Consider the following 21,250-nt stretch of genomic DNA (forward strand, 5'->3'; position numbering starts at 1 on the left):
CTAGCTGTCCTGTAGCCAGGCTTGTCTTGAACTAACAGAGATCTGCCTGCCTTTGCCTCCCAGTGCTGGGATTAAAGGTGGGTGCCCCCACTGCCTGGCTTCAACTCTCCACTTTTAATGAATGAATCAGTAATTAATTTGAAAAATAATGGAATAATTGTTAGATATTATTTATTCTTAAAATTTAAGTTCATTTCTTATTTATACTTACAAAGTTTTTTTCTTATTAGTTCTATATTTAATCAGTGGATAGGTAATAGCTGCTAATAGGATACAATTATAACTTAAATGGTAAAGTATACCAATGATATTATCTCAATATTCAGGTATTTTCTACTTCGTGTTAGTAAATGCTGGAAGTTATAATCCTTGGCAAGGGGCTCTTATGAGTTTCTACCCAACATTGTTATTTTTGTTATGTCTTTTTTTTTTTAAATCTCCCCAGGCACATTTGACTGAGAGCTGCTGCGAATGCTTAGGGAGGGAGTCAGAGCGCGAACAAGAAGTGGATCTCCTTCCTCCCAAACACATATTTAAGGGCTGACATCATAGCCTTATGGTGGGGACTACAGATGGAAGTCTAACTGAATTCAAACCAGAAAACTTTGACTCCACCAAATGAAGGCAGGACAGATTTAGGGGAAATGTCCATTGGCTGTGCTAAGAAACTAGATATCAGTAGTCCAGGCCATCATGATCACTCTAAAATAATGTCTGCCAGAAGAATAAAATAGGTTCCAGGCCAGTGATTGGGTGTCCTCTGGTTTTTTATCTGACATGATTTCAGGCTACAGAAAACACCCAGAAAAAGATTCTGCCTGAAAGGAGCGTTCTCACTTCTGTTCTTCTAGCCAGTAGCTCATTTCATCCAGGCTCCTGAGAGCATTAGCCAACTGCCTGACCATCACCCACTTAACCTCCATTCCAGTCTCCTGTATGAGCTGTGCCCTGAGACATACCACAGGGCCAACCTCAGCAACACATGCAATCCAGTCGCCCATATGACCTTCTGGGTTCCGTCATCTGACTGCTATTTCAAATGATGTGACTGTGTTAACCAGTCCTATGAGTTCATCCAGCAAAAGGCAGACACGCAGTGAACAGTCAAGAGGCGGAGAGGATGTACTACTCCCTTTCCTGGGACTTCAGTTCTGTCTGGACCAAGAAGGTTGGGGGCTGGAGTAATGACTAACACACAGGGAAGCAGGGCGGAGGGTCTTTGCAGTTGCTCCTACAGTGTCTCCTTTTTCAGCACTTTGTTTTTCTCCTCTCTCATTTCTTCCTTTTCCTTTGTTCTTCTGTGTTAGAGGGTTTGGGAGAGATTGAACCCAGCCATGTAATCTGAACATATGCTGTAATTGAGCATACTCCAAACTCTGTCCTTTACATCAGTTTTCCTTCCTGTCTAGCTCACCTGCTACTTTTTCCAGTTCTACTTGCATCTTATCTTTCTAAACAATTTCATTAAATTTTAAATTATCATCCTCCTCCCCAGGTTATGTTAACGGCTCTTGGCTGTCTCTTCCCTTCATATTGCCTTCCAAGCTCGGGTAGTGTTAACACGATCATTTCAGTCATCACAGAGCTGTGTTTCATTTTGTATACTATTACAAAGATCTCCATGATATTTTCAGGAGGCACTTCCAGAATTACATGTTATTTAAGATACAACTAGCTTATTCATGCAGCAAATTAAAATTATGTTCATAGAGGATTAGAACCAGAAAACATTTCAAAAATCATCAGATATAATCTTTTAATTACACAGATGAGAAAACTGCACCCCCCAAAGTTCAACTGACTTACCCCAAATCTAATACTCGGTGTGGATTAGGGTTAAGCATGTAAGAGTGACAAAACTACAGAAGTATGGAAAATTGTGCACATGCTGTAATTTCCCGAGAAATCCACTTTGGCCTTTGGCTGTTAACCATCTAAATAAGACCTAGTGAGAATGTCAATTACACAAGATAACACACTATACTTTAAATCCTTGGGCTTTAGAGCCCATGTGCTTGGGCTAGGTGATGGGCTCTCTGCTAGAGTGAGTGCCGCCAGCAATGAACATATACAAGTCTCTGGCACTCTGAATTTCTAAAGTCCTGCTTCCAGAACACAGAAGTTGAACTACTTCTGCCTGAATCAAAGTACAGTGACCAAACTCCTTGGAGGAGAAGGAAGTGAAAAACTGGCCAGGGAGGACTTTCTCTTTGTCTTTATTTATTATAGGATTAAGGACTACAGAAAATAGGCCCTCAAAGACGGCATGAGACTGTCAGAAAAAGTACGTCCAGGCCCAGAAGAGTCCCCTGAACCGTGGGATGCTTGGCAAGTAGAGGTACCATGTGCCTGCTGTGGAAGTGCACTGGATGCCAATTTCTCCATCGAGCATTTTTCTAAGTATGTTATCAAACTGAAGGCCCGGAACCCCTAAAGGGCACACAGCTCGGGTAGCAGGATTGCCCTGTTTTTAAGAAGGTTGTGTTGTCTTTATGCTTTATACCTTATTCCAGAGACTAGACATTAGATCTACTTTGCAATGGAGAAACTATTACCTGAAGATGCATCAACCGTTTTATAGGTTACTGAAAATCCTTCGTGGGCAACAGCAGTGTCAGACACAAACGTCAGCTTTATTGAATGGGAACTGCTAATAAGAGAAGGGGGGATGGATTTTCCACAATATCTGTTTTAAACGAAGAAAGAAGAGATAAACAGATTTTTAAACGGTTAGTATATTTGAACCAATATGCCAAAATTTTGTACATTTAAAGAAGGTTGTTGTCTATTTCCTATCAACCTTGAAACCAAATGTATTTCAGTGACAGCGTCAATACTCTTGCTCATGATTCCCTAAGAGCTGTGTGTCCAACTGAGTGCCTTGACATAAATGAGAAGTTAAGCAGGCCAGCAATCGCCTGCTGTTAGCACACTGAGGAATTCACTGATGGGCCTGTCCTGAAGGGAATCGGTGCACGCTAACCTCATCCAGCACAAGTCCTAGCCAGTCCTGTCACTCAGGGGCATCATGACATCGGGCACATAGCTCGACTGTTCTGTCACACTTTCTGCCTGCTTCACACAGTTCTTAACACCTGTGTCACTTAGTATAATGTACATAGGCTTTGAAACCAGTGTCTGGATAGTAGGCTCTGGTGTAAGCTGTCTACTGTCTTCAAGCAGCTAGCTTGTGGAGAGGTAAGGGTGCAATTAGTAAACCATGTCATCACTCCTTCAGAACAGAGTGTTTACTCAGAAAGTCTCTTCTAGCAATACCCAAAATACAACTAGAGTAAATGACATTATGCCATGGTATTTTATCTTGAGAAGCATGCATAAGAAATAAAGACTAGGAAAATGGAACTGAAGAGAAAAATATGGAACAAATATAAGCTAAGATGTTGAAAATGGAAAATATGAGAATTAAAAAGTTTGGTATAGAATAGCATTTTAGTATCAACAGAGAATTACCATATTAATAAGACTGAAGGCAGATAAATTAATAAGTACATGAGCACACACAACCATGTATCCCAAACTGGAACATAATCTTTAAAGTTTATCTCCTCAGCAAGAATTGTATTTCTGTCATAGTTAAAAGTATCCAGATTTTACTTTAAGACAAAGAAGAAAAACTAAAAGGGTGAAATGCTGCGGGACAACAGTCTTGTGTCCTGTAAAGGCTTATCAGTTGTACTGGTTTAATAAAACATTGATTGGCCAGTAACCAGATAGGAAGTATAGGCAGGGCAACAAGAACAGGAGAATTCTGGGAAGAGGAAAGGCTCAGTCTGCAGTAGTCACAGAGGAAGTCAGACACAGAGGAAGCAAGATGAGAACGCTTCACATAGACAAGAATAATGAGCTAATTTAAGATGTAAGAATTAGTTAATAAGAAGCCTAAGCTAATAGACCAACCCATTTATGATTAATGTAGACGTCTGTGTATTTTTTGGGGGGAGGAACTGAATGGCTGTGGGACTGGGTGGGACAGAAACCTCAGTCAACAATGAATGACTGAGGTGAAAAGCTGTAGAAACAGAAGTAAGAAATGCGGAGACTAACTTAAAAGGAAAATGTTTACAACGCAAACACAATAATAGAGGCTGGGTCTAACTCTGCATTAAAATTTCTGCAACTCTGGGGAAATGAGGGGGAAAAACTCTCAAGGACAGAAAATAAATACATTAAAAAGGAAACTGGAAAGTAACTTGATAATATTACAGGGCAAAATCCAAAACTATTCTTACAAGAATACATGAACTGAAAATTCTTCATAGACTATCAAATATCAAGGACAAAAAGAAACAGGAAAGTGCAATCGTAAAGAGAGAAAAATCAGCGAACACATATCAAGTAATCACAGAACCACTGATTGCGAATAGACATTAACATAACTGTAACCGTATCACATAGACTTAGAAGGTATGGAAAATCATATATATTTATATATGGTGGATATTTTATGTTATTACCATATGATGATTATACTAAATAATGTACTTGTCAGGAATGTAGATTTTGCTATTCCATGCACTTTATTTCAAAATGTAACCATATGTAAGGTCAACATATGTTGCCAATTTATAAAATAAACCTGAGAAGATATATATAAAATGGTATAAGTGAAATAATGACTTTGTTCATCTGTGTACAAAAAAAATCTATATGCTATGCTTCAAAGTTCAGCATAAACAACCAAGCATTCTCACCTCCCGAGAGATATCTGAGCAACAGTGTCATCGACTTCCAGGTAGTCATTTGTGCAGTTGTAATGGAAGTCCAGGTAAAATGTGTTGAATTCCAAACGAATCACTTTGCCTTGTGGGACTACTATATGCCAAGTACAATTTACACCACTTGGGTAGATCTTTGGAAAACCAGGACTTTCAATAGTTCCTGTTTCTTCTGTGAGAACTTTTCCACATTCTGGTGAAATAACAACAACAATAATCACAATAGTTAATGGAAAGAGCTACACGGGTCCCACATTAAAAGGTGCTTATCATAATTGCTTAAAGAACAAATGAAAACTGTTGCTTCTTATCTGCCATTTATGATAACTTAGTTTTCTCTTCTATTGATAGATACATAACTCTTGAGAAATATTTGTTAAAATATAGTCTTCGTTTTTAAGTGTACTTTATCATTTTTCACAGAATAATTGATTTTTATGTTATTCACTTATTGTAATGAAATTGTGTTCTCAGCAGTGGGGATTGAATCCATAGCCTTACACACATAGGCAAACATGCCTAGTTTCACTGGTAATTTATTCTGATAGCAGCATGAGAGGGAGAGCGATCAACATGTTCCTACCTAAATTCTCACTACTGTACTTAGCCGTGAAGCCACGATTTTCCGCGGAAGAACTTTTCACAAATGTGACGTAAAGAACATTGTACACAGATGTGATAAGTGATGGTATGTTTGTGCCACAGAACTTCTCATTTTCAGAAGATCCCAAGACAGAACTGGCACCAATCTAGGGAAAAATAGATATATCCAAGTTAATGTTTATTAAACATCCATTTTGGAAAACTGTAGCCCCTGTGTTGAAGCTACCGGCAATCCATAAGCAAGAGTGTGGTGGGGGACGGGCTGCAGAATCAGTCTTTTGGGGACTGGGAGGAGAACAACTTTTATTTCTTGCTTTCTATTCAGGGTGCATTTTATTCTTGCATCATCACTCTCGTGAGAATTCCCAGCATGATGATGAAAAGAAGCGATGAGATGACATGCCTGCCTTTCAGCCAATAATTGCCAAGGCGAAGCGTTTAGCACCTCCATGACTCTGTAGGATGGTATCTACATGTCTTTTGGTGCCTTATATCATATTAGGAAGGTTCCTCTTGCCACAGTTTTTAAAGCTGTTTTTATTATAAGGAGCAGGTAGATTCTGTCAAGTGCTTTTGTACATTTTATTGAGCGAATACATTGTCTTTTACTTTAGTGATACTATTATTTCTGTACTATACTACTCACTGATTTTTAGGACACAATAATATTTTACACATATTTGTAAAAATTTTCCTTCATCATGGTATATAACCATATACGTGCTGGATTCTATTACAGAGTATTGGTCTGTCCAAGCAACAGTCCTTTTCATATACGCAGCATACAGGTACTTTGGTAGAACTCAATGATATTTCACTCTTACCTCAACGTAATCAGTGTCACAGGAGGCAGAACTTCCAATCTTGAAGTCAGTGAAATTGAGGAGAACAATCTGTCTTTGGGGTTGGGAGATGGTCCACCTACAGGTTCTTTGTCCAGGATAGGCATTAGGATGAAACGGTGATCGAATGACGCCTTTTCCTGTTAACTCACCACCACAAGCTAGAAATGGAAAATGAGAACCATATTTGCTCAGAATTAAAGAATTCGTGACCAGTTTCATTACAGATCTAACTTTGCCTAAGAAACAGCAGAATGTGTCCCTGCTACAGGAATATATTAACTAAGATAAATCAAAACTTAAAATGTTAGAATAACATAAATTGGCCATTTAAAAAAACAAGCAAAGGAAAGGACCTTCAAGGGGCTGGAGAGATGGCTGAGCAGTTAAGAGCACTGGCTGCTCTTCCAGAGGATTTGAGTTAGATTCCCAGCACCCATATGTCAGCTTATGACCAGTTTAAACTCAAGTCCCAGGGAATCTGACACCTCTCCTGGCCTCTGAGGGCATCAGGCACACATGCTGTGCCCAGACATTCAGATAGACAAAAAGGCCACTCACATAAAATAATTTAAAAAGAGATAGAGATGAAACATGGCTTAGTCAATAAAATGCTGCATGTGTATGAATTCTGATCTCCAGCACCCATGAAACTGGGTACAATTGTGGGTGTGTGCAATCCCAGCACTAGGTTGGTGGGGGCTGGGGAGAGCACAGGGATAGATGGCTTTCTAGAGCCAATCCAGCTGAATCAAAGAATCCTAGGTTCAGGGAAGGACCCTGTCTCAAAAAGGTGGAAGGGAATTGAGAAAGAGATTCAACCTCAATGCCCTGGCCTCTATGGGCACCATACACACACACACACACACACACACACAGGCATATGACATGCACGCATGAACACACAAGAAAAAAAGAAAGAAGTTTCCTTACCAACTTGATAGTCAGCTCTGAAGCTCGCCTTCTGGACTAATGTGTCTATTCTCAGTCTAATCCAGACTTTATTAGACATCGATCTAATGGGTAACAGGGTTGTATTGTCACAGACCCTTCCAAGTAAGTTGTTATGGTCTACGACCTAAGCAGAAAAGTAAAGACAGATTTGTAATGCTAATCAGGAAAGTCACTGTAGTAATTGGGGTAGTATTTGGAGACTAGAAAATGGCACATTCAAAACAAATAAAAGTTTGATTTCTGTAGTGTCTATATTATATTTAGAAGTCGTCAGAAGGTCAATTTTAGCACAAACTATTGCTACTAAATACAGAAAAAATCTTAAGTCAATATAGTGCATAACTATATAATCCTTAAAATGTGCCAATAATTTCCACAATATCAAAAAGGAAATAAATCTGAAACTGCAGTTTCCCCAAAACAACAAAAGCTAAGAATGTAGCATATCAAAAGATGAAAGTTCAACTAAGTCTGCAGTTCAAGGTATAAGCTATGTTTATAAGCCACATACAGAGAGAGAGAGTCTGGAGAATTAATACTAAAAACAGAATAAAACCATTAAAAGAAAAAGGAAAAGCTAAGAGCAATTTTAGACAAAACTTAGTAAAAAAGTAAGAAATATGTCTAAGGACACATAATGCAAATATTAAACATCATACACACAGAGTCTAAGAAGCATTCAATTAATTAAATGCAATTCTGTGTACAGTTCTTTGCCAAAGTCTTTCAATGTTCGAGGTAGCTTATTTTCATAAAGTTATACAAATTCCTAAAAGGATCTGAAGGAGAGGAAGATGGGAACAGCCGCTGCAGACAGTGAAACATCACTGCACAGGTCCTTTAGCCCGCTCTCCCCGAGAAGGCAGCATTGTGAGAAGGTGGAGTGCACTTCCCAGCCCTTTCAGCCTTTAAGGGACAGACAATCCCCACAGTAAACGTGTTCAAAGGCCCTCAGGCACGACACAACTGTCTACTATCAAATTCCAACATAACCAGTAAAATATAAAAAGCACCGGTCAATTGCACTTGTTAATATAGATACAGAATCCTAAACAACGTTCTACTAGAAAAATAAATTGACAGACCACTGGCTCAGTGGGTACCAGCACTTGATGCCAAGCCTGACGACCCAAGTTTGTTTCCCCAGAACTGTCATGGTGGAAGAAGAGAACCGATTCCTATAAGCTGTCTTCTGATTTCCATAGCTGTGCTGCAGTGCATCTCCCACCCACAACACAATAGACAAGCAAATAATATTTGTAATAAAAATTGAAGCAAATCAGCAGAGTGGCCACAAACTGTGTCAATGGGCCCAGTTCATGTCCCCGTCTGCTGCCAACCTTCTGCAAGTTACTAAATCTAAGCCTAGCCAGTGAGACAGAAAAAATCTGTGAGAAAGCTGCGAAATTTCCCAAAATTTCTGGTAATAAAACATTGACTAAAGAGGAGTTCTTGTTACTTCTGACATTTCTAAAGGTGAAACAGGGAGATTATCCCCACAGTTGAGATTCGTACAAAGGATGTACATGTGATTCTAGTTCCATGGAATTATTCTGGAGGAGGAGCCCTCCCCCCCAATATTAATCTATTCTTGATTAGCATTACTGAGATCTCAGTAAGAAGCCGGCTCGTGCCGGCAGGAGTGCCGTGGGCAGCCGGTGCTCACAGAACCTGAGACGGCACGGATGCTCCCTGGAACCGTGGCGGTGTGATGTTTGTGCAGAAGCAGCCACAACGCTGTCACCTAACCACGGTTTCCCAGTGGACACCATAAATTGTGAGGGCATTTTTAATATTCTGACATTGGTGGGGCATGACCAGCATAGAGTAGTTAAGATTCACAACATTAGAGAGTCTGAAATGTGACAGCCACACACAAGGATTCTCTAATATCCTGTGCGATTTTCACTTAGGTGAAAAAAGTTGCTGTTGAGCACAAAATTTAATCCATTTTTACATATATAACATAAAGTATTTTGGGAAATATTTAATATTCACAACTTTCTAGGATGACCAGGAGAATACAAATGAAAAAGTACATTTTTCTTCCCTCTGGAAAACTGCCAAGAGGACCTCACTTCTCAGAGAACTCAGTCCACCAGCCAGCCCAGCCTATCAACCTGCATTTATTTGGAATTCCTGGCAGTGTAGAAGACAAACCGCTGACTCTGCTTATCTCAAACTGAAGTTTGTCCAGGCCTCTCACATATGGGGGGGGAGGGGAGGTGGATTTTATTTTGTTTCTTTAATTTTACTCATAACTTAAAGTTTTTAATATAATGTGTAGAAATATATATATATATATATATGGATTTCGTTTCAGAATAGTAAAATGATAGCATAAAAAGATCTTAAAGTAGAAAAGCTCTCTGTTTGCGGGGGATTAAGGAGCACTCAAGAGTTGTGTCTCTTAAACTGAGGTGAGAAAGAATTATTTAGGTCAAGGGCAGTGAGCAGTAAAGGCTGGCGGTATATTGCAACATTGTTCCTCTCATCCAAAACCAGTAGAAATACAAAATTCTGGAAGGATGTTTGTCAATATACCTCATGTGTATTAGACCTCGAATGCTATCATAAGAACATCTGATATGCAGACAAATTTGCATGTGGATCCGCATCCAAGGATGGTCTGCAAAGATAAGAGCTAAAGCTATTTTAAAAGCTCGGCCATGTGAGGTCATCACATGCTGCTCCACTGAGTCGGGCTTATCCAGTTCCTTACTCTAAGCTCTTGATATCTGCAACACAATTTTTTCTACTTAAGTCAAGTTATGCTACTTGACCAAACAGCAAGTTTCAGAGGGAAGAGAAAGTGTCCTTCCAAGTATCTAACAAAAACAAACAAACAAGTAAGATGGTGCTGGGCCCCTCTAACCCAGGATTCTATTTGCTTCTTCTATGATTGCCATCTCTCTGTTCTGTTAGTCCATTAGAAGATGAAAAGAAGGAAGAAAACCAGCCAGCCACATCAAAGCACACTGGAGCTGGCTGGTCTCCTGGGTTCTGGTTAGTGAAACTCAAGGACATTAGCAAAGGGAATGCGGCTGTCATCCAGATGTTATAAGAGGAGCTTACAGACCTCAAGAGCCCTGAACCTGGAAGGTGCAACTGATTTTGGCTGTGTTTCTTTCCTTATGGAAGGAAACCTAATTAATTCTGAAAGCCTGTGTTCTTCTTGGATCCCAGGCAGAGCAATCCTTTAACCACCAAACTCTAAAGAGAGATGCTGGATAAAAATGTATCAAATGTTCTAACTGACCCCAAATTCATTTGCACTTAATATCCTCGCACTTGTAAATTCACACTCTCATCCAAAGCCTGCTTCCTTTGTGCTCGGAAGCTTGAATAAACTATTTCATATTTCATAATCACAGATTTCTTTTATGTGAGAGCATTGACTATCTGTTCTCTGCCATGAGACTTGTCACGTCTCCTGATAAAGTGCTAACACTTAATCCTTTCCCCTCACTGGCAACTTCACCACAGGAACTGCTCAGCCTCGAGGAATTCAAGTAGATATGGCAAACCTATTTCCTTAAGGAGGCTTTGACTGTCATTGGGTGACTCAAATGTTTACTTTTTCTTCTTGAGAGACCAGGAGCCTGGATCCTACAAAATCAAAGCCCTCGATGACAGCACCAGAGCCTCAAGCAGATCGAATCCCAAACCAAAAGGGCAGAAAGCAAGCATAGTAACTAATTAAGGAATATGTTGGTTATCATTTTTTATTTGCCTGGGAAATGTTATTAATTGCTTATTATAATACAACCTAAAGAAAGATAAACAATATCGAAACTGGTTTGTTGTAACCAAGTTTCTCTTCTTTTAAGAAGTCATGGATGTCTTGCAATTTGTACTTGTAGAAGAAAGACCATAAATTGATTAATTTAGTGGTCACATTGACAAAGGAACCGCAAGGTCCAGTGGAAGACACCAGGGTTCTGTAAACTGGGCTCAGGTTTCTCAAGGATTTATTTTGTTTCACTGTATATGAGCGGGTCTTTTGTTTGTATGGGTGCACATGGATGTGAGGATGTACATATGTGTGTATGCATGTGTATACATGCACAAATGGAGATCAAAAGATACCTTAATATGTCATCCTCAAAAACAACAGCTGTCTCCTCTGAGATAGAGTTTTCATTGGTCTGGAACTGACAAATTAGGCTGGACTGGCTGACCTCAGGGAGCCTCCTGTTCCAAACACCCCAGTGCTTAGATTCCAAACGTGTGCCACCACACATGGGCTAGGGGCCAAACATGCTTGCAAGGTAAGTTCTTCACCAACTGAGTATTGCTGCCTGCCTCTCAAGGATATTTTTATTCATTTTGTGTATTTACAAATTCTTTTCCTTTCTGATTTTTCTTTTTTTTCATATTTCTTTCTTTTATTTATTTATTTTTTTTTAAATTTATTTATTTATTAAGGATTTCTGACTCGTCCCCGCAACCGCTTCCCATTTCCCTCCCCCTCCCCCGATCAAGTCTTCTTCCCTCATCTGCTCGAAGAGCAATCAGGGTTCCCTGACCTGTGGGAAGCCCAAGGACTGCCCACCTCTATCCAGGTCTCCTAAGGTGAGCATCCAAACTGCCTAGGCTCCCACAAAGCCAGTATGTGCAGTAGGATCAAAAACCCACTGCGATTGTTCTTGAATTCTCAGTATTCCTCATTGTCCGCTATGTTCAGCTAGTCCGGATTTATCCCATGCTTTTTCAGACCTAGGCCAGCTGGCCTTTGTGAGTTCCCAACTCCAAGAGGCTCAGGATATAATGAGTAACCTAGGCTATTTAACCTATGAAGTATTGCAAATGGCATCTATAAGCTGAACTAGTTCCTAAAGAAAAACTACCCATTAAAACCTGAGTTTTTATAAAGGAACTATTTTCTGTACAGAGAGCTAAGATTAACTGGACTGCAAACATAATTCATGTGAAACTTTAAGTGCAAGTTGTAGAGCTGAGTAAGCAGTAGACTTTGACATCTGGAACAGATCATGTCTCAAAACCATGCCTGAATGCATGCGTGCATTTCTCTGTGTGCAAACTATCTCAATCTGGTTTTACACCACAAATTTTAAAATCCATTCAAGTATCAAAACTTAATTCAAAGAAAACCAAATATGCTAAAACTAGTAGGTTGCCCCACCAAAGGACTGAAAACAGAACCTGGCTATATGGTAACATTAAACCTGTTAATGTAATATTAAACCTCTCTGCGAATTGAATTGTAGACTGATGGACTCCCTGGTGCCTTGGTGGCAGGGGGATTTGATCTTAAAAACTATGTTCAGCTAATACAGGTGAATGGAAAGGACTGTGGCTTCACTCCAAATTAGAGAATAATATGCAAGGGATAGAAGATGAGAGACACTAGGCTTGACCTGGTAATGATGATAAAATTACCATTATCATCATCATTATTATTGGTTACTGGTTTTTATTCTTCATTAGCATATTTGAGCACTTTGTGGTCAGCATTTCAGAAATTTAGGAACATTTGAGTCTCACAAACTAGTATTAGTTTCCATCTCTATCTATCAATAAAATTATCAATTTAAAACTTACCTTCTAAAATCAAGAAAAAGCAATCTATTTTTCCTAGAGTATCTTCTCTCCTGATTCTAAACCCCAGCAATCAAGCCTCCCTTTCTCCTTCCTGGTATCCCCATCATTCTCACTGTTGTGTTGTTGTGACGACTCACTGGTAGGCACGTGCTAAAAGCCTGCTGATAGTCTTTCCAGTCTCTCACAACACAACACAACTCTTTAGCTCAGCCTGTATGGCCACACAGGATTAGTGCTGCCTCGTTTGTGTCTTTTCTCCTTTCTGAGTCTAATCACTGTGGTCTATTTTCTGAGTTTTGTTGTCATATTTTTATATCATTCAGTCTTTGGGGCTGTGTTGGCCACTGTATTTCTTGGGTATTTCTGTCACCAACTCCCCCCATGAAGACCCCATAGGTACTGTCCTCAGGGAAACTACTTCAGACCAGTTGTAGCAGAGATAAAGTCAAGGCCTCCATACTTTTTGTTCATTCCACTCCTTTATAATATTTTTAAATTTTTGTCATAGGTGTAGAATTTATTTCCGTGTCTCTGGGGAGTGGAGGAAGCCCTGAGAAAATAAAGTTCTGAGTAAACGTGGGCTGCTGACATGGATGCGGCCATGTCAAGGACCTTAGCCTCAGACCCACAGGAAAGCGGCAAAACCTTCCCCCGGAATGAGGCTCGGAGGATACAAAGCCTTGCTCTGTCCGTGTGCAGATGTTGATAGCGTGTGCATGGAATGTCCATCATAGCTTCTTCCTCGTGGATATCTACGTCCTGAAGACTGCTCCCCTATAGAGACTGCTCCTACTAAGGTCAGCTAAACCTGCCTTCTTGATCATCGGTATAGAACAGTTCTGCTTCCTTGTTTATTTGTACACAATAGCCCACTTCCTTGTTCAGCTGCATGCAATAACCCTGCTTTTCTGTCCAACTACACATAATTGGTAAGCGATGTTCTGGGTTGCTTCATTTCTCCATCAGAGAGCACAGCACACCTGACCCCAGCTCTTCTCTAGGTCCGTGTGTTTGCTTTCTTTCATTCTCTTGCCATTCCAATGAGATCTGACCCCCAAGGCTGCGCAAGGGTGGAGCACATTGCTAAGCAGGAAGATCTATTCCTCTAGAAGGCATGCCCTCCCACTCTATCAGCCTCTCCGGTCACCATCTTTCTCCAGTTTCCCTGAGTCAGTGTGCGGTAAGGTCTGCAAAACAAGTGGGATGCAAAAGCCCATTCATCTCCCTCCACAGCCTGCTTCACGCGTCAGCCTTAATGTCATATACTTTAGGTGTTCTTAATCAGCCTACAACTTGCATTTTCTGGAATAAAAATTTAAAATTGCATTACTACCTCCTGTGCCCTTCATTCAGAACAGTCCTGATAGCTTAAGCCACTTATGAAATATTAATGAGAGGCGCTGTTTTGTGTTCTGGAAAGATGTTTCTGTCACATCTATTATGCTGTTCTATACACTTTAAAAGCTCTCTTAGGCAAGAACAAATGAAGTAAAAGTTAATCTCTCTTTGAATTCATCCTTTTGCAGCCATGTCACACTGACCTTGGGAAAATGTGTTTTTAGAGATGTGTGTGTCTGTGTGTGCATGCATGTGTATGCACGTGTGCATGTGCACATGTATGTGTGTGTTTGCATGCACGTGTGTGTGTGTAAACGTGTGGTTATAGTTTAAGATAGCAATGTTCTTCAATAATTTCCATCAAAGTCTTATGAGGTTGTGCACACATCAGACTCTAAATAGATACATGGCTGGCCATGGAAAAGTCTTATTGACTCATTCTGAACTACTGATAAAATCAAGGCAAGAATAAAAATTTGGTCTAGGAGAACTTAGTTTTATAATGTTCTGTAAAAACCTTTAAGTCTTTCTTTCTCATTCCTTCCTTGATTTTATTTTCCCAAAGATTAAATGAACAGATAAGGCAGCTTAATTAAGTAGAAACTGAAGTACTCAAAGAATTACCCAAAGTTACACTGACATCTAAAACAGAACTAAAGAAATAATTGAGATCATTTAACTCAGTCCCAGTTTAACTACAAAATATTCAGTTACTCTGCTTTACAAAATTAAGTTGCTGGGTGCTAGTTTTATGATCTTTTCCCCCCGTAACAATTTAAAGGAGTCTACTAGATGGGTGGAAATTCATGGAGAGTGTTCACTGAAGACAGAGGGTCTATCTGCCTTTCCAGTTGTGCTGACAGAGCCTACAGTCACCGGAAGCCCCTCTGTCAAGAATACAGAAACTCCACAGAGTCCCTTGATACCACAGTGATGTTTTTGCTTTTCTTGGACAACTTCTGTGCCTGGTTTCATAGTCTCCTGTGACTTGAGAGTAGGGTGTGGGATTCCCAGGGCCCTGATCTCTGGGGAAGTCCAAGCTTCTCCTGTGGTTACAAGAACACTATTACAAGTCTGTTCTTGCAAGAGACTGGTGTGCCTCCTAAATCCAAGCCACAACTTACTGAACACCTATTGTGGGCAGGCTACTTAATTTCTCTGAGCCTTAGATTCCTGAGATTAAAACGGGAGGATGTGAGGATTTAATGAATTAGCGTAACTCTGTGTCAAGACTGCGCGATATGAGCAAATATCTGACTGGCGCTAGAAAATCTATCAGAAATTCTAATCCTATCAATACCTCTAGTTACATTTACTCACGTGTGTGTGCCTTGGAAAACAGAACTCCATTGAACAACTTATAATTTAGCACTATCGTGATTGTCTAGTTTTAACTCTCCTTTTCATGCCTTCCTGGCTCCCTATCAAGCACTTGTTAACTTCTCTTCTTTAGGGTGTGGTAGACAAATGTTTTAGATCCCCTAGAACACTTGCTCTTGAACTCTTGTTTCACCTGGAAGCTTCCCATTCCCCATGATGCTGCTTCAGAGGAAAGGTATCCAATGCCATGTCTGCCAAGCACTCTGGTGACCTAGATGCACCTGGATTGACAGCCGTTTGGAGACCGCCGCTCCACAGAATAGGAATTTGCAACGAGTGTCCCACAAGGGTAACTGAGCAGAAAGGTTACCTCGATGTAGGTGTGCGTGCAGCCCAAGGGGCTCTCCAGCTCCACGTGGGTAAAGTTGATATCTATTTTCTCTCCTTCGGGCTGTGTGATGAGGTAGACACACTGTCTGTCGTGACTGAAGGGTCCAGACAAGGGAGGAAGCAGGAGCTCACCCTCTGTGCCTGTGTAGTTCCCACCACAGTGCAGATCCGCTGAGGAGAACAAAGGAGGGAAGGGATGGTCATGGGGATGGCACTCCTCTGGCTGGACACATCAGGCTCAATTTTCAAAACTTAAGTTCACTCCCCTGCTGTGTTCACCGTGTATGACTCCATGTCACTTGTTTTATGAGTTTCAGTTTGAGATATATACATATAGAGGTAGATATAGAGATAGATACACATATGACAGCTGTGGGAATACTAGACTGACTGTGCATTTAGTGGGAAGCTAAAGCAAAGGGTGAAAGAGACCAATGAGAATGGTTACAATTTTTCCTGATACAGAGATTTCCAGGGTGCTTCCCCCAGGAATTCTCACTGAGAACACAGTAATGGGTGACACAAGCAAAAGTCTCCCACTGACTCAAATGAAAGCCATAGAGTGTTTCATTTTTGTTCTTTGCTTCCATACGTGAAGGTAACCGAAAGCATCAGAGCTAAAAGTACAGACGCAAACTCTAGGAACTGGAATGTACCTTCCTGGAAGTGGGTTTCTGTGCACTGGACTTGATCCAAAAATGCAGCGAGGTATTTCTCAGAGAGACTACGCTGCTCTCATGAACATGCTTGCATGCAGCAAAACAAAAAGCATCACTGGGGACCTGAGGTTCTGAATTATTTAGTTTTAGGAGCCTGTGGTCTCCATCATAATATGGATCCCATAACTGAAAGGTTAGGGGGTACTGTAGTATTTAACCCGGAGGAGATAAAGAATGAATCTGAAGTGGTATGAGAAATATCCATGAAGGCATGTCACTAATGCAGGAAAGCCTTCATTTTAGGCATCACCGAGCAGCTGTGAGCACAGCACCACACTCCCGGTGGACAGTCAGTCTTGGGTGAGCGGGACACTTACAGGGCATGGTTAGATAGGTGATGTGGAAACCCTTGTCAGTGATGTCAGCGTCAGAATGGAAATGGATTCTGGCAGCAGGACCTGTAGTCTGAAGCGGTGGGGTAGACAGAGAAGTGCAGAATTTCCCAAGAACGGGGTCCTGATGGAAAGGACCATCTCGAATCTAAGGCAAAGGAACAAGCCATTAAGTTGAAAGTAGTCAGGTTCTCACTAACGAAGTCACTTGGGACATAAGCTTCAGAAAAATTTGCCATTTAAGTATAGCAGCAAGGCAAAGCCATCTAAAGTACTGGATAAACAGAATCTATCATTTGGAAGTTTCCCGGTCATATGCATAACTAGCACACAGTCAATGTCCAGTAAAGAATGCTTCCTCAGAGTCCTGTCAAATGCCTCAGCTACTGCTGGAATTTCAACTCTGGGGCAGAATACATACTTTTGGTTTTTCCTATGACGATGTAAAGTTCAGTGTTTTCTTTCATGAAGCTCCTTCCCCTAAATTGAAGAAATCCTAGTGATTTAGAAGAAGGCAATGGGTATTTCAAAGGAAATAGGAGAAGGGAGAGTAGTGATGAGAACTGATCTGCAGCCTGGCTGAGTACACGGGTGTGCAGAGATGCAGGCAGGAGAGGATGAGCATAAAGATGCCTTCAAAAGCACAGCCGGGAGGGGCATTCAGCACTGCATACAGCCGCATACTGTACTCTGACAGAGTAAACTTACAAACTGCTATTCTTTCTGTGTTCTCATGTGTGTGAATTCTGTGTGCATCATGTGCTTGTGAGAGTGTGTGAGTTATAGGTGTGTGTGTATGCATGTGTGCACGGAGGTATGTGTGTGTCTATAAGCACACATGTGTATTACTGGGCCGTGGCATTCTTATGGAGGTCAGAGGACAACATTCATGAATGAAGTTCCCCTTCCATTATGAAATCTGGAAATCAAACTCCGGTCCTCAGGCTTACTGGACAAGTGCTTTTACTAACAGAACCATTTCGCCTACCCAAACCATAATGAGGTTACATCTATAACGTGACCTCAACGCCATGGTTTCCTCCTCCTCTCCTCTCCTCTCCTCTCCTCTCCTCTCCTCTCCTCTCCTCTCCTTTCCTCTCCTTTCCTTTTCCCCGTTTTTCCATCCCCCTCGCTCTCCATTTTTTAACAGGATCAAAGACTGAACCTAAGATCTTGTGTAATTTCCAGGACTTAAAAAGCCTTGGTTTTTTATGCATTGACTAAATCACATTGACTGCTCAATAATTCTGACATAATTGCAAAAAATCTATACTATATAGAACACCAAAGAGAGAATGAGCTAAAAAGGATTCTCATGTGATCAATTTAATTTACTCAAATTAATTTTTCCATTGGCAGCAAATTTATAGGGCAAGGCTACTTTCATTTTTTACTTGTTACTAGTTCCTTGAAACACTGATGAGAAATGAGTGGAAGTCCAATATTATCTGGATGATTGATACGTTCTATAATGTGGTGTTCAGAAATTAATATGTAAGAATAAAAAGGCTTTAATCTCCATTTGATAGGATTTATTGAATATTAATTTCACAATAACTCACTTTTTACTATCAACTTTTAAAAGGATATTTTCCTAAGACTTTCCAAGGAGAAGCTGATCTTTGAGTCACTCCCAAAGGTTTCAAATCCATTATTACCACTGCTAATGACTAATGGCTCCAGCTTTGGAGACCTGCTTGGCAGCTGCATCCTTCGTGCTTTATGAATAATTCCACAGCACTCCATCCTTCTCTAATGGACTCAGAAAGGCTCATTGTCTTGTTAGCAGTGCTCAGGGGGTCTGAGATTTACGGTGACAAAAGACCAGAAAGTACCTAAGAACTCAGTCTCCTTAGTGACCTTCTCACTCTACCAGCGGAGAGCAACGTTTCTTATGTGTCCAATCGCATGTGGAATTTAAATGTAACAGTCCCTTCCTCCTCCATATTGTAATTTTTCACTAATGGGATAGAACAGACAGACTCTCTTCCTCTCCAGGGAGACTTTCAACATTTTCCAGTGAGATTTAACACTGACAACCCTTCCCACAGAATCGCTACGGCTCACTAAAATTAAGTGGTGGATACCCTGAGGGTTTGCCTTGGACAACTAAGAATTGGAATCCGTGTTGGAAGAGAGTCATTGCTTAGGATTTACTCTCAGTCCAGGAGCCTGAATCTCCAGTAAGGAATGGGGGAAGGCAAGTCAGGGTTTTCCACACTCAAGACAAACCTAGACATGCAAACTAGTCTGATTGAGATTGAAGATTTAGCATTGACTTTCTAAGTATTAGTAACAAACCTGGGCCGTACATGGGCATCATTGACCTGTGTCCTGAGTGCTAAGCACACATACCAAGGCCTCTCTAAATGCAGTGTTTTACCTCCAGATAATCTTTACTGCAGTCATTGTGGCTCTCCAGGCTCAAGGTCCCAAAGGTAAATGTTATCAAGGAGCCAGGACTGGCCAGAACGTGCCAGACACAATCTCTTCCTGGGGGGTAGTTTCCAGGGTACCCCGGAGATGTAATGGAACCATAATCACCAGTCAGTATGCCGCCACACTCTGAAATAAGAAGGAAAGTGACTAAATTCATATGTACACTAAATTCCCATAGAATTCTCATAGATTCTGCTGGCAAGAGGTAAGATCCTTTACATAACTATCAAGAGTTTAGCTTAGGAGGCTCTGATAAACAACAGGGTCCTTCCAGCTGCCCAGACTCACAGTTGTAAATCTACTACAAACAAGGTAAACCAGTCACCCATGCAGGAACTCTGTACCTACAGAACGCTATGCCCTTATGTGGTTTAAGACTCGGAGTTTACCCTTCTGAGACATCAATAATAAACAATGGAGAAGCCTGCGCGCCGAATCCTGAACTCATCCTAGAATTCTTTCCATATGGAACTTCCAGGTGGTACAGAAGTAAACAAAGAAGACAATAAAACTTCTGCGAACTAACGTCAACAAAAACGTGAAGTTTCTCAAGTATTCATGATTTCAGAGTAATGTGTAATATATATAAGGAAGCAGCTGCGTGGAAACAGCACCAAACATTTGTGTAGGAGTTTCCCAGGTAAATAGAAGCCTTCACTGCTGTTACACTGAGGAAGAATACAGAGCATCTAACAGAGACCAGCTCAGGGCATGAAGCCAGAGAATGCCAAAGTGGAAGAGAATGAATAATTTAATACTATTATCAATCCCTTCCGAAGGGAGAGGGTTTGGTGAAGATCCTGAAAACTGAACTGAAAGCTCAGAAGAGCTAGAACCATGTACTAGGAATCATGTTACCCCATCCGGATTAAGGGGAAGTTTTGAAACACCCTTCTCAATTCTGGCATCAACTAGATCAAGGCGATCTGTCAGTAATGTAACTGCCTATTAAAACAAAAGCAACTGTTTAGAGAATACAATACAACAAGAGTCCATATAACAGATAAGCTGTGATGTTAGACTCATAATACAGACTTATTCGACCCAAGTGGGGAAAAGTAAACAATAACAAATAAGAGTCACTGTGAGCAAGGCCGGAAACAGTGTGATATCGGGGCTCCCAAACAAGGGGTCCATACTAACTATAAACTTAAAGGAGAAATTTGACAAAAATATAGTCTGATAAAGTTTTTCAACAAAAATGTAAAATTCATGCTTAAAAATTGTATGAGTTCTTAGATATTATATTATCTCTTAAGTCAATGCTAACCAAGTTACAATTCCTAGTACCACAGAGGTTAGGTGTAGAGTAAGAGACGAGGGCATACAGATGTATCTCCTTAGGAAAGGAAAATAGAATAGATAGTTATAGATAGCTAACTGTCAGCAGGAGTCGGGGGGGTGGGAGGGATGGAACAGGTGAATCAAATGAAGAGGGCCTGGGTAGAATACAAGGAAAGACAGCTAAAATTAAGGATCTTTTGTGGGACAGTTTTGAAGCTTAATACAGTAGAAGTTTCCTAATACATACGTGTGTGTGTGTGTGTGTGTGTGTGTGTGTGTGTGTGAAGGAGATCTAAATGAAATCACCATATAAAGGAGGAGATGGAGCCCCAACTGGACCTGTCACCAAATGATGCTTCTAGTATCAGAATTTGGTTACATCTAGGTGAGTTATTGGTCAAAAGAGTTCTACAAGAGTCCTAAATAACCCAGGCTGTTGACAAAACTGTAGGTTGCTCTACACAAATTATGGCAAGGCCCCATTGCTAAAGACTCAAAATGGACTAATGACTTAATTAAATGGACTGACTCTGCAAAACCACTATGAAAACAGGGGGAAGATCCATATTGTAGATCTGAATAATGATTAATTTTGAACTAGACTCCAAAATACACAGGCAATAGAAGTCTACAGTTAGTAGAAAAAAATTGATACACCATGATAAAATAAAATGTTTCTGCACCAAGAGAAACAATCAGCAGACTGAAGAGGGAGCCTGGAGGGTGGA

At 40.6% G+C, this 21,250-nt stretch overlaps 1 protein-coding gene across 2 annotated transcripts in view; it reads right to left on the reverse strand.

Annotated features, from left to right (window-relative positions):
• The window catches only part of Cubn (cubilin), a 203,737-nt gene that overhangs the window by 155,979 nt on the left and 26,508 nt on the right, over window positions 1–21,250 (reverse strand). For both annotated transcript variants that reach the window (XM_041630831.1, XM_041630830.1), the window contains exons 15-22: window positions 19,183–19,364; window positions 16,785–16,947; window positions 15,729–15,919; window positions 7,115–7,259; window positions 6,164–6,342; window positions 5,320–5,485; window positions 4,713–4,929; window positions 2,556–2,686 (exon numbers count right to left, since the gene is read on the reverse strand). In XM_041630831.1, the coding sequence (XP_041486765.1) occupies window positions 2,556–2,686; window positions 4,713–4,929; window positions 5,320–5,485; window positions 6,164–6,342; window positions 7,115–7,259; window positions 15,729–15,919; window positions 16,785–16,947; window positions 19,183–19,364 (1,374 nt within the window). The remainder of the gene's footprint in view (window positions 1–2,555; window positions 2,687–4,712; window positions 4,930–5,319; window positions 5,486–6,163; window positions 6,343–7,114; window positions 7,260–15,728; window positions 15,920–16,784; window positions 16,948–19,182; window positions 19,365–21,250) is intronic.

The sequence above is a fragment of the Microtus oregoni genome, unplaced genomic scaffold (genome assembly GCF_018167655.1).
Source record: "Microtus oregoni isolate MIOR12 unplaced genomic scaffold, Mior012 000035F_ref0000213, whole genome shotgun sequence".
NCBI lineage: Eukaryota > Metazoa > Chordata > Mammalia > Rodentia > Cricetidae > Microtus > Microtus oregoni.